This window comes from Scyliorhinus canicula, chromosome 7 (genome assembly GCF_902713615.1).
Source record: "Scyliorhinus canicula chromosome 7, sScyCan1.1, whole genome shotgun sequence".
NCBI lineage: Eukaryota > Metazoa > Chordata > Chondrichthyes > Carcharhiniformes > Scyliorhinidae > Scyliorhinus > Scyliorhinus canicula.
Genome location: NC_052152.1, coordinates 211,272,974 through 211,286,952, shown reverse-complemented (window position 1 = coordinate 211,286,952; position 13,979 = coordinate 211,272,974). Strand labels below are relative to the sequence as shown.

The 13,979-nt window shown below is 46.7% G+C and overlaps 1 protein-coding gene across 1 annotated transcript in view; it reads right to left on the bottom strand.

Moving 5' to 3' along the window:
• Positions 1 to 13,979, bottom strand: part of LOC119969776 (fer-1-like protein 4) — a 427,310-nt gene that overhangs the window by 224,833 nt on the left and 188,498 nt on the right. The window contains 1 exon segment of the mRNA XM_038803853.1: positions 3,308 to 3,460. Within this exon segment, the coding sequence (XP_038659781.1) occupies positions 3,308 to 3,460 (153 nt within the window).

Sequence of the window (13,979 nt, the reverse complement as noted above, 5' to 3'; positions counted from 1 at the left end):
GGGTTAGGGGTAGTGTATTGAGATGGATGGAAAACTGGTTGGCAGACAGGAAACAAAGAGTAGGAATTAGCGGGTCTATTTCAAATTGGCAGGCAGTGACTAGTGGGGTACTGCAGGGATCGGTGCTGGGACCCCAATTATTCACAATATATATTAATGATTTAGATGAGGGAACAAAGTGTCAAATCTCCAAATTTACAGTTGAGACCAAGTTGGGTGGGAGGGTGAGCTGTAAGAAGGGTGCAGAGATCCTTCAGTGTGATTTGGACAAGTTGAGTGAGTGGGCAAATGATTATCCACTTTGGTAGCAAAAACAAGGCGGCAGAAAATTATCTGAATGGGCATAGATGAGGAGAGGAACGTATAACGAGACCTGGGTGTCCTCATACACCAGTCACTGCAGATAAGCATTCAGCTACAGCAAGCGGTAAAGAAGGCAAATGGTATGCTGACCTTCAATGCGAGTGATTCGGGTACAGGAACAGGGATGTCTTGCTGCAATTATACAGGGCCTTGTTGAGGCCACACCTGGAATATTGTGTGCAGTTTTGGTCTCCTTATCTGAGTGAGGAAGGATGTTCTTGCTCTAGAGGGAGTGCAGCCAAGGTTTACCTGACTGATTCCTGGGATGCCGGGACTGATGTATGAGGAGAGGTTGAATCGGTTAGGATTATATTCGCTGGGGTTCAGAAGAATGAGGGGGGATCTCATAGACACCCAGAAAAGTCTAACAGGACTGGACAGGATGGATGCAGAAAGGATGTTCCTGATGGTGGGGGTGTCCAGAACCAGGGGTCATAGTCTGCAGACACGGGGTAGACCATCTAGGATAGAGTAGAACAATTTCTAGACCCAAAGGGTGGTGAGCCTGTGGAATTCGTTACCACAGGAAGTAGTTGAGGCCAAAACATTGTATGTTTTCAAGAAGCAGTTAGATGTCGAACATTAGGGCAAAGGGGATCAAAGGATATGGGGGGGGGGGGGGAATTAGGCTATTGAACTGAATAATCAGCCATGATCATAATGAATGGCAGCAGGCTCGAGTTTCTACAGGTATTTACAAACAGGGACTGGACGGCACGGCTGCGGAGGGGGAGCGGGAAATCAAAAAGCCCAGGGGGCTTGCTGGGGGTGGCTGCCCAGGCCGGGGGCAGTAATGAGGAGCAACTTGGTGTCAGGTCAGTGGATTTGGTGTCAGGTCGGTGGATTTGGGATGTCCCCCTCAGGATCAGGGTATCCTGGCTCAGACCGCCATTGCTGCAGTCTGTGTTTTAAATGCACCCCCTTTGCTGCTGCTTATAGGCTCCTGGCTGCTCACACTGCTGAGTCCTGCCTGTGTCCTTCAAATGCTCAAAGAGACTCTGGTCATCTAGGTGCCCACTCAGACCACCCTCCTGGACACCCTCATACCCCAGCTGTATCATCAAAGGAATGGGTGTGGCTAAGTTCAGTCAGGGGCCCAATAAAGCGCTGCCCCATTGCAGGAGAAGCAGGGGATCAGCAGAGCTCACCCCAACCAGAGGACACCTGCACCGTTATCTATGGAACCCTCCCTGGTTCTCTGCCCCCCCCCCCTCTCAGGGTAAAGGCTTCACCAGTGACCCCCACCCCTCAGGATCACCTGCTGTCTCCTCCTGGTGAGAATGGCAGCGCTGATTACCTCTGTCCCACCTCCCAGGCAGTGTTCAGGAAGGCAGCTTGGGGTTGCAGCCCCTGCTGAGGAAGAGGGTGTCCATCCTCTCCTCGCTGGCATGGAGCTGTGGGTCCACCTCGATTCCAAGACTCCGGGGTTGGGGGGGGGGGGGGGGGGGGGGGGGGGGCAGGTCTGCTCTGAGCCACCGTGGTGGCTGCAGCGAGTGTGTGGTAAGTGGAGCGATTAAAAATAGCTCCAGCTGTTAGGCCCTTTGGCGCTAACTCCGGCCCACACGTTAGAACGCCCGCTGGGCCAGGAATTTCTCTCAATTCTGCCCAATGTGCATGTCCTGAATTGCTTACGGAATAACGCCCCCAAAGGGATCGCAAACCACACGCACCAGTCCCGGTGGCAACAATCCTGCCCTATATCTTTTTACAAATAAAGAGGCCAAAACTATAAATAGTACCCAGATGTGGTCTCACCGATATCCTGCGCAGCTGCAGTAAAACATTCCGACGTTTATATTCCATTCCCATTGTAAAATACACCAACATTCCATTTGCCTTCCTAATCACTTGCTGAACCTGCAAACTAACCGTCTGTGATTCATGTAGGTCACCCAGATCCACCTGTACCTCGAGTTCTGCAATCTCTCCTCATTTAAAAATACTGCTTTTCCACACTTGCACATTTTCCCACAAAAACTCCACCTGCCAGATTTTTGCCCACTGACTTGAACTAACGATTTCCCTTTACAGATTCACTATCTCCTCTTGACAATTCAATTTCCAACCTATCTTGGTGTCATCAGCAAGTTTAACTTCCACACATCTGCACCCTTTAACCCGGTTATTGATATAGATTGTAAATAGTTGAGGCCCCAGCATTGATTCTTGTGGCATTCCGCTAATTACATCTTGCCAACCCGAATAAGATCCATTTTTCCCTACTCTCTGCTTCCTGTTAGCCAACCAATCATTTATCCCTGCTAATATGTTACCCCCTACACTATCTAATCTTATCTTATGTAAAAACCTTTGATGTGGCATCTTATCAAATGCCTTCTGGAAATCCAAGTATCCCACATCTACAGGTTCCCCTTGAAACGTGTTCTTTTACTTCCTCAAAAAACTCTTCAATTAGTTAAACACTACTTCCTTTTCACAAAGCCATGTTAACTCTACCTGATCACATTATGATTTTCTGCTATAAACTCGTTAATAATGGATTCTAACAATTTCCCAATGACAGAAGTGAAACGGCCTGTGGCTTCCTGCTTTCTGTCTCTGTTCTTTCTTGCATAAAGGGACACAATGTGCAGGGTACGGGGAAAAGGTACTAAGTTGTGATGTTCATTCAGAGAGCTGGAGCAGACACTATGAGCCACATGGCCTCCTCCTGTTCCCTAACAATTCCGTGATTGTGTGATTCTTTGATTAGTTATTTTCCAAACCAAAACAAACCAAAGATTTTCAATTTCAGCTGGGTTTGAGGCATTATTCCATTGCTGACATAATCAAACAAATTATTTATTATTTACCATCTATGGAAAGTAAAAGTTAGAAAATTAGTCAATGTGTTGGAATGCAAAACACTTGTCACATTTCCTGGGTGTAAAGCAGGCTGCCACATGGCAGAATGAGGAGGTGATGATGAATAAAATTGTCTCACCTTCATGATGATGGATTGAATTTTCCCACAGTCTCTTCCCTTCTCTTCCTCTGCCACTGAGTAAAGAATATGTCGCGAAGGTATTCGGGCAAATGCCACTCGCTTCCCATTGTTCAGCATCCAGATAAAGACATCCGGGAGCGGCTTTTGTGGCTGGAGAAAAACAACAGCAATTAATCTATCATATTCCAGAGGGTTATGGCTACTGGAGAATAATCTCCATAACTGGTGATTCAGGAAACCCAGTCTCTCTGGCATTAAGAATGTTCTAGGTGACACACAATCAGGGTTATAACACTGCCAGGAATGTTGTAGATCACACATTGTGAGAAATTTTCTAGACTATAAATTCTCAGTGATGTTAAAGCCATAGACTGTCGGGAAATTTCCAGACTTGGTGCCACCAGGAATGTTCTAGAACACGCACGATCATATGTGATCGAAAAAAATGTTCTAGATTACATACTGTCAGGAATATTCTGGATTGCAAACTGTCAGAAAGGGGTGAAAAATATTCGTAGGAGTGGTATACAGATCACCAAACTTCAGTAGTAATGTTGGGAATAGCATAAGACAGGAAATCAGAGATGCATATGATAAACAAACATCTGCGATTATGGATGACTTTAATCTGCATATAGATTGGGTGAGTCAGTACTCAGTAATCAGTACAATAGAGGAGGAATTTCTGGAGTGTATACAGGATGGTTTTCTGGACCAATACGTCAAGAGACCAACAAGGCAACAGGCCATCTTGGACTAGGTGTTGTGCAATGAGAAAGGATTAGTTGGCAACCTAGTTGTGAGAGAACCCTTGGGGATGAGTGATCATAAAATGATAGAATTCTTTATCAAGGTGAATAGTGAGTTAGTTGATTCTGAAACCAAGCTCCTGAACCTCATTAAAGATATGATTAAAGGAACCTCATTAAAACTATGATGGTATGAGGCATGAGTTGGCTGTGACAGACTGGGAAATATTACTGAAAGGAAGGACAGCGGACAGGCAATGGCAGCATTCAAGGAATGAATAAGTGAACTCCAAAAGTTGTTTATTCCTATTTGGTGCAAGAGTAGAAAGGGAACTGTGGCCAAACCATGGCTACAAGGGAAATTAGAGATAGTATTAGATTCAAAGAAGAGGCATACAAATTATCAAGAAAAATTAATAGATTTGAGGATTGGGAACAGTTTAAAATTCAGTAAAGGCAGACCAAAGGATTGATTAAGAAGGGGAAAATACAATTTGAAAGTAAGCTAGCAGGGAACATAAAAACTGACTGTAAAAATTTCTACAGCTATGTGAAGAGAAAAAGATTGATAAAAACTAATGTAGGCACCTTACAGTCAGAAACGGGGGAATTCATAACAGGGAACAAAGAAATGGCTGGGGAACTAAATTCGTACTTTGCTCTGTCTTCACAAAGGAAGACATGAATAATGTGCCGGAAGTTCTGAGAAACACAAGTTTTAGTGAGGAGCTGAAGAAAATTAATAGAGAAATGGTTTTAGGGAAATTAATGGGATTGTAGGCGGATAAATCTCCAGGGCCTGATCATCTTCATCCCAGAGTAATTAAGATAGCGGCCCTAGCAAAAATGTAGATCCACTGGTGGTCATTTTCCAAAATACTTTGGAAAGGATAAGGGGGAATGCGGGATGAGGCTATTGAGATGGGTGATCAGCCATGACCATAATGAATGACGGAGCAGACTCGAATGGCCTCCTCCTGCTCCTATTTTTTATGTTTCTGTTACCACAGTGCTAAATGGAATAGATTCAGAACAGATCTAGCAACTCTAGACTAGGCATCCCAGGAGGCATTGTGGGCCATTAGCAGCAGCAGAAGAAGTGTACTTGTGACTGGTGTCAGGTAGAAAATACAGTTGAGAACCAAGAGGAATACAGAAGAATCAAAGTGGAGGTGAAAAAGCTCATTCTAGGTCTGTGCTCAGGGGGTATGTTGGTTATATTGATGTGTTTTTGTTCTTGTTGAAATTTGATGTTTAAAACTGTTAAAATTATAAATGCCTCAATAAAATATTTTCCAAAAAAATAGAAAAAGCTCATTCCAGAAGCGAAGAGGGATTATGAGAATAGACTCAACATAAAAGGGAAACCCAAAGTCTTCTATAGGCGCATAATTAGCAAATGATGATTTACATGTGGAGGCAGGAGGCATAGCTCAGGTAGCATAGTGATTAGCACAATTGCTTCACAGCTCCAGGGTCCCAGGTTCGATTCCCGGCTGGGTCACTGTCTGTGCGGAGTCTGCACGTTCACCCCATGTGTGCGTGAGTTTCCTCCGGGTGCTCCGGTTTCCTCCCACAGTCCAAAGATGTGCAGGTTAGATGGACTGGCCATGCTAAATTGCCCTTAGCGTCCAAAATTGCCCTTAGTTTTGGGTGGGGTAACTGGGTTATGGGGATAGGGTGGAGGTGTGCGGTTGGGAAGGGTGCTCTTTCCAAGAGCTGATGCAGACTCGATGGGCCGAATGGCCTCCTTCTGCACTGTAAATTGTATTAAATACTCTGCACCCGTCTTTACCAAGGAGATAGGTGTTATGTAGGACATGGATATAAAATTGGCTGAGTAATAGAGAGTAATGGTAAATGGATATTTTTTGGGCTGGAGAAAGGTTTGTGGTGGTGTTCACCAGAGGTCAGTATTGGGACTCTTGCCTCCCCCCCCCCCCCCCCCCCCCCCCCGCCCCCAATTTCCCTTGAAAAGGTGGTGCTGGGTTGTGACCTTGAACCGCTGCAGTCCATGTGGTGTACAAACACCTAAATTGCTGTTAGGACCCAGCGGCAGTCAACGAACAGTGATGTAGTTACAAGTTGGGATGGTGTGAGGCTTGGAGGGGAACGTGCAGGGGGTATTGTTCCCATGTGCTGCTAGCCCTTGTCCTTCTAGATAATGTCAGGCTCTCAATCCGGCCCTTGAAGCGTCTCTATCCAGCCTGCAGACCAGTGTTCAAAATGTCAGTGCGTAAATGAGAGGTTGAGCAGTAGGGGAGACGACGGCGGGGAGGGGTTTGGGGCCTATTTGAGGTGAGGGGAGGCCCCGTGATTCGTGATTGGGTCACCCGCTCAAGATGGCGGCCTGGTAGTGGGATTCCTTTGGGAATTACTCGTACTCCACGCCATGCATAAAATTGCATGGCAAGGAATATGGAATTGCTAATCGGTTTACGCTGCCAGTGGCATCATAGACCACCTACAATTCATCTCCAATGGGAGAAGATTGTCTCCCAAATGGAGAATTCCAATAAATATTTATCAATAGGACTTCACATTCATATCTTCACTTTAACTTTATCCACTTAGTATTATTGCAAATCTCACATCCATATTCCACTCACTGCCAACTATTCAATCACAACAAGCCATCAAACACAATGACCCAGTCCACCAGCTTCTGGCAAGGCCAGAATATGTTACCCATCCCTAATTGCCCTTGAACTAAGGGACAGTTAAAAATCAACCACATTGCTGTTGGTCTGGAGTCTCATGTCGGGCAGACTAGGTAAGGACAGCAGATTCCCTTCCCTAAAGAACATTAATCAACCAGATGTCTTTTTGCAAATATGGCAATCATTAGACATTTGATTCAAGATCAAAATCCCCCATCTGCTGTGGTGGGATTCAAACCTAGAGCTTTATCCTGGGTCTCTGGATTCCTAGCCTAGTGACAATACCACTGTGGCCTGGATTTTACCTGCCTCCACTGGGTGTGTCTTTGATGGGGACACATAAAATAGGGCAGGTGCCAGCCCACCATCTTCCCATCCACCCCCAAGCTCACCGCAGGGTAACAGGGTAAATGGACAAGGGCAGAAATCAACTGCCCACACACCATATGGCAATAAATAATTATGGGTTAATTAAGCTTATTAATAAGCAAATTGAGCCCAACAATAGACTGTCCATAACATGGGAGTGGGCAGTCTGTTCAAAGGATAAGAAGGAAGGGTGGGGGCGTATAATCTTCAGGGGCACACCCTTTGCATGTCAGGGGCAGCCCCCCAAGATAGTACACCCCGACCTGCCTGTTCTCCAAATCTAACCTCGTCCCCCTCCCCAAACTGGCCAAACCTTCCCCAGCCAGTACCTCCCCCAACACTCCATTAGGCCTATTTCTTGGGACTGGTTGGAGATCTGGCATCACCCACTACTGAGCTCCAGGACTGCCGGAGCTGCCAGTCAATCCTATTGGCTAGCAGCTCCCAAAGGCGGAGGTCCCGCCCTCTACATTGTGACCACAGGGTGGGATTGTACAAAGCCAGTCAGGGTGCGCTGTGGTGAACTTACCCTGTAAAATGCAGCCCTGTGTATTAGACATCAGCATGAGGAGACATTTGGCCCTGGTGGACTGGGCAGAAAGACTAAAAAGTAGGACAGTTGATGAACAATGGCAGATATTCAAGTCCTCCCAACTAAAATATATTCCAGAGAGGAAGCGAGATTGTAGGAGGGGGAAAAACATCCATGGCTAAACAAGGGAAATAAAGGTAATATAAAGACAAAAACTAAGGCCCCAAATTGCAAAGGCCAATGGCAGGCTGGAGGATTGGGAAACTTTTAAATATCAACAGAGGTGTAATGAACTCCAATTGGCTTTATTGGTTGGCCAATTGGAGTATGAGCTCCCTCAATGATAGCTCATTGAGGGGGCCCATATAATCACCTGTGTCGGCTTTGTGAAGAGTCTTTAGTTGACTGGACTGCTAGCAGCACTGTTTGTAGCTGCTCCTGTAATATCGTTATTGTAAATAAATATTGGTGTGGTGACGGAACTCCTGCCTCCCATGGATTACTACAGTGGCGACGAGGTAAACTACGAATTTTGCGGAGACCAGCTGTCGCACTCGGAGGATAAGCCTTGCCATTTTAAAAATGCCGTTTTTTGGGAGGTTAGAGGCATTCGACCCGGCTATCGAGGACTGGTCCCAGTATGTGGAGAGAATGTGTTACTTCTTCCGGGCAAATGATATACTGACGGACAAAAGGAGATGGCTTATCCTGCTGTCGGCGTGCGGACCCTCCGCTTTCGCCATTATACGTAGTCTGACTTATCCCGATGCGCCGGACACGAAAACTTTCCAAGAAGTAACGGAATTGGTGAAAGAGCACTACGACCCAAAACCACCCCTCATTTTGAGTAGGTACAGATTCTACACAGCGAAGCGGGAAGACAGGGAGTCAGTCACGAATGTCTTGACCCGCCTGAGAAGGCTGGCGGAAAAATGTAAGTTCAGCCCGACACTAAATGAAATGCTTCGGGACCGGTTAGTGTGTGGTATAAACTACCTCACAATACAGAAACGCCGGTTGGCGGAAACGGAGCTAGACAGCAGGCAGGCGTTACAGCTCGCACTGGCCCTAGAAAAGGCAGCAAGTGGGGTGCAGGAACTACAGGGCACGCCAATGGAGGTAGATACCTGTGAGAGGGACTACCACAACGGGTCCTGCTACCAGATAGCCGCTCTCAGGAAAAACCTGAGGAATAGAGGGAAAAAGGAAAACCCCAGAACTGCCCCCAAGTCTGCCAGGACTAACTGGAGACAGAGGGAAGTACCGGCTGAGGCTCCCCCAACAGAGAAGGACTGTTTCTGACAGAGTGGGGTAACAACGACAGAAACCCTAGAAGGAGGTGGCAAAAGAGGAATAGCAGGTGGGGACGCAGGGAAGTACACAACCTAGACGCCCCATCCTCCTCCGAAGGGGAACAATTATATAATATTACAACGAAGAAAGCAGAACCCATTAGGATTACCCCACGGGTGAACGGGCGGCCGACAATAATGGAAATAGACACGGGTGCGGCCATATCAGTAATGGGAGTGGCAGCATTTAGAAAAATCAAAGATGGACTCCAGCCACTAACCCTAACAAAAACATCAACAAAACTTAAAACCTACACGGGGGAACCCCTGGAAGTTCTAGGCACGACTCATGTACCTGTGGAATATGAGAAACAATTGCTCAGATTACCGTTGACGATAGTAGAGGGCTCCGGACCGAGCTTAATTGGACAGAACTGGCTGAAAGACCTAAAATTAGATTGGATGAAAATTTTCCAGAGTGGAAGCGGGCAGTTGAGTGGAGTACTCGAAAAATACCCGGAGGTCTTCCAGGAAGGTTTGGGGGAAATCATAGGTGCCAAAGCAACTTTGCACATGGACCCAGAAGCCCTTCAGAAATTTTGTAAGGCCAGGCCGGTACCTTTTGCATTAAGGAAGAAAGTAGATGACGAAATAGAAAGGTTACGGCGTGATGGCATTATCAGACCAGTACAATTCTCGGAATGGACAGCGCCGGTGGTACCAATTTTGAAGCCAGACGGCTCGATACGTCTCTGTGGAGATTTCAAACAGACAGTAAACAAATACGCACTGCTGGACAAATACCCAATCCCGAAAATAGACGACCTATATGCCAAATTGGCAGGTGGGCTTTTGTTCACGAAACTAGACATGAGCCACGCCTACCTGCAGTTAAAACTGGACAAGGGCTCCCAGAAGTTCGCTACGATCAACACCCTGAAGGGCCTTTTTCGTTATACTAGGCTACCTTTTGGAGTGTCATCAGCCTGCGCTATATTCCAGCGTACGATGGAAAATATTCTGCAGGGACTACCACAGGTGGCGATTTATTTGGACGATGTCTTAATCACGGGTAGGACAAACAGGGAACACTTAAGGAACCTGGAGGAAGTGCTCAGACGTTTCACAAAGACAGGCGTACGGCTAAAAAGGGAAAAATGTGTTTTTCTGGCCCCACAAGAGACGTACCTGGGATATAAAGTAGACGAGTCAGGCTTACATCCATTAGAAGACAGAGTAAGGGCAATAAAAGAAGCCCCAGCTCCCACCACAGTCCAGGAGTTACGATCATTTCTAGGGTTGGTAACCTACTATGGAAAATTTATTGAAAATAGGTCATCCATCCTAGAACCCCTCCACCAGCTACTAAAAAAGGGGCAAGAATGGAAATGGTCCACCCGCCAAAACCGAGCATTTAGGGACATTAAGGAACAGCTGTCATCCGAAAATGTCCTAGAGCATTATGACCCAAGGAAGGAGTTGGTGGTCACTTGTGATGCATCCCCTACGGGGTAGGAGCCGTCTTAGCCCATAGAGGAAGGAATGGGGAAGAACGGCCAATAGCCTATGCTTCGAGGACCTTGGCGATGGCTGAGAGGAAGTACGCCCAAATCGAGAAGGAAGGACTGGTGGTGATATTCGCAGTAAAAAAATTTCACCAGTATCTGTACGGGCGGAAATTCATCATAGTGACGGACCATAAGCCGTTATTAGGGTTAAAAAGAAGACAAGTCAATACCCCCGATTGCATCAGCTAGAATCCAACGCTGGGCGTTGCTACTGGCGGCATAGAGATACGTTCTGGAGCACAGACCGGGAACACGAGTAGCAAATGCAGATGCTTTGAGCAGACTTCCCCTCCCGGATACTCCGCCGCAAATACCAAAAGTAGAGGAGACAGTAATGACTCTAAATTTTTTGGACACCCTACCAGTAGACGCACAACATATTCGGTTGTGGACGCAAAAAGACCCAGTTTTAGCCAAGATGAAGCATTTACTGCTAACAGGGGAACTGGAAAGATCAGTGGAGCCCCAGATGCACCCATACTGGAGCAGAAGGGACCAAATAACCGTAGAAGACGGTATCCTATTATGGGGAGCCTGGGTAATCGTCCCAGCTCAGGGCCGTCAGGCAATCTTAACTGAGTTACATCACGGACACCCAGGGGTGTCTAAAATGAAGATGCTAGCTCGAAGCTATGTTTGGTGGCCAGGTTTGGACACAGACATAGCAGCCTTGGTACGTCGGTGCCAGGAGTGCCAACAGGGGCAAAGGGTGCCACCAGCGGCGCCATTGCACCCGTGGGAATGGCCAGGCAGACCATGGACCCGCCTGCATATTGACCACGCCGGCCCTTTCATGGGCTCAATGTTTTTGGTGATAGTGGACGCCCACTCCAAATGGTTGGACGTCCACCGGGTAAACACGGCAAGCACAGCATGAACAATTGAAAAGCTCAGGGCCTCGTTTGCAACACATGGACTTCCGGAGGTATTGGTGTCTGACAACGGAACAGCATTTACAAGTGGGGAATTTGGAAAATTCCTGAAGGAAAACGGAGTCCGTCACATCAAAACGGCCCCTTACCATCCAGCGACCAACGGCCTGGCAGAGAGAGCGGTCCAGACACTTAAAGCGGGACTCAAGAAGCAGCCGGCAGCGTCAATAGACACAAAGCTCTCCCGCTGGCTGTTTGATTACAGAACCACACCGCATTCCACAACGGGCATACCGCCAGCTGAACTCTTAATGGGAAGGCGGCTGCGAACGAGGCTGAGTCTCCTTTTCCCAAATTTAACGGGGAAAGTGGAGAAACAACAGGAGGCCCAATGCAGGGGGCATGCTAATAGTCGGCAGCAGAGACATTTCCAGGTGGGGGCACCGGTTTGGGTCAAGAATTATGGGAATGGACCAACGTGGGTCAAAGGCACGGTAGAGTCCCAAACAGGGCCCATATCCTATGAAGTTTCGATAGGAGGTAAGGTGCTGAAGAAACACCTAGACCAAATAAGGGCAGCGGAACCACACCTGGAGGCAGGCGAAGCAGGACCACCTCAAGCTGGGATAGCCCAGACGGAAAGGATACCCACACCCCAGCCCCGAGCAATTTCTCCAGACCCCGTCATCCAGTCATCAGAGTCGGAGATGGACACACTCGACGAGGCCGCCGCGACACCTCTCCCCGAGGAGGAGGAAGAACAACTTCCAAGGAGGTCGTCAAGGAAAAGACGGGCACCTATAAGGTACACCCCGCCCACTTCGGAGAACGACCCGGCGGACGACACAGAGGTGACAGACCCAGACATGAGGAGCAGGAAGAAGCTCAGAGGAATGCCAGCTGGCAGGAATTCCTCGGACCTTGGGGGGGAGGGGTGTAATGAACTCCAATTGGCTTTATTGGTTGGCCAATTGGAGTATGAGCTCCCTCAATGATGGCTCATTGAGGGGGCCCATATAATCACCTGTGTAGGCTTTGTGAAGAGTCTTAAGTTGACTGGACTGCTAGCAGCACTGTTTGTAGCTGCTCCTGTAATATCGTTATTGTAAATAAATGTTGGTGTGGTGACGGAACTCCTGCCTCCCGTGGGTTACTACAAGAGGGTTACTAAAGAAAGTAATAAAAAGAGGCAAAGGTAAATTATGAGAGAAATCTAGCGCAAAATATAAAAACGGAGAGCAAAAATGTTATAAATATCTAAAAAGTAAGAGAGTAGTTAAAGTCAACATTGGTCCCTTAGAGTACGAAACTGGGAGTTAATAATGGGATATGAGAAATGGCAAAGACAATAAATCACTATTTTGTCTCGGTTTTCATGGTGGAGGACACTTAGAACCATCCCAATATTAACAGGTAATGCGGAGGTTGTTGAAAAGGAGGAACTTCAAACAATCACCATCAGAAGGGAAAAGCTATTAAGCAAACCATTGGGATTAAAGGCAGTCATGTCACCAGAGCCTGATAACCTACATCCTATGGTCTTAAAGAAAGTGGAACAGGGATAGTAGTTCCATTGGTTACATTTATCCAAAATTCCCTAGATTCTGGAAAGGTTCCAGCAGATTGGAAAAATGTTAATGTAACACCCTTATTCAAAAAGGGAGGGAGGCAGAAAGTAGGAAACTATAGGTCAGCTGGCTTAACATCGGTTGTTGGGAAATTGTTAGAATCCATTATTAAGGAACTAGTAACGGGACATTTGGAAAGTCAAATCGCAATCCATCAGAGTCAGCATGGTTTTACGAAGGGTAAATCATGTTTGATTAATGTGCTAGAGTTCTTCGAAAATGTAACAAGACAAGTAGATAATGGGAATCCTGTAGATGTAGTATATCTGGACTTCCGGAAGGCATTTGATAAGGTGCCGTATAAAAGGTTAATACATAAGGTAAGATTCCATGGGGTTGGGGGTAATTGATTAGCTTGGATCGAAGACTGGCTGACGGACAGGAGACGGCGAGTCGGGATAAATGGGTCTTTTTCTGGATGGCAAGATGTGACTACTGGGGTACCACAAGGTTCGGTCCTTAGGCCCCAGCTATTTACAATCTATATTAACAACTTGGATACAGGGATAGAAGGTTCTATAGCCAATTTTCAAATTACACTAAAATAGGTGGGAAAGAAAGTTGCAGTGAGGAAATAAGAACCTTACAAATTGGTATAGATAGTTTAGGTGAGTGGACCAAAATTTGGCAGATAGAATTTAATGTGGTTAAGTGTGAGGTTATCCATTTGGGTCAGAGGAATAATACGGCAACTTATTATCTCAATGGAGAGAAACCTCAAAATGCTTCAGTGCAGAGAGATCTGGATATCTTCATGCATGAATGGCAAAAGGTTAGTATCCAGGTGCAGGTAATAAGGAAGGCACACTGAATTCCACTTACCGAGTGGAATTTTGGCATTTATTGCTAATGGAATAGAGGATAAGGGTGCAGAAATGTTGCTGAAACGGTATAGGGCATTAGTGAGACCCCATCTGGAGCACTGCATACAGTTTTGGTCCCCTTACGTGAGGAAGCATGTAAATACATCAGAGGCGGCTCAGAGGAGGTTCCCTAGAT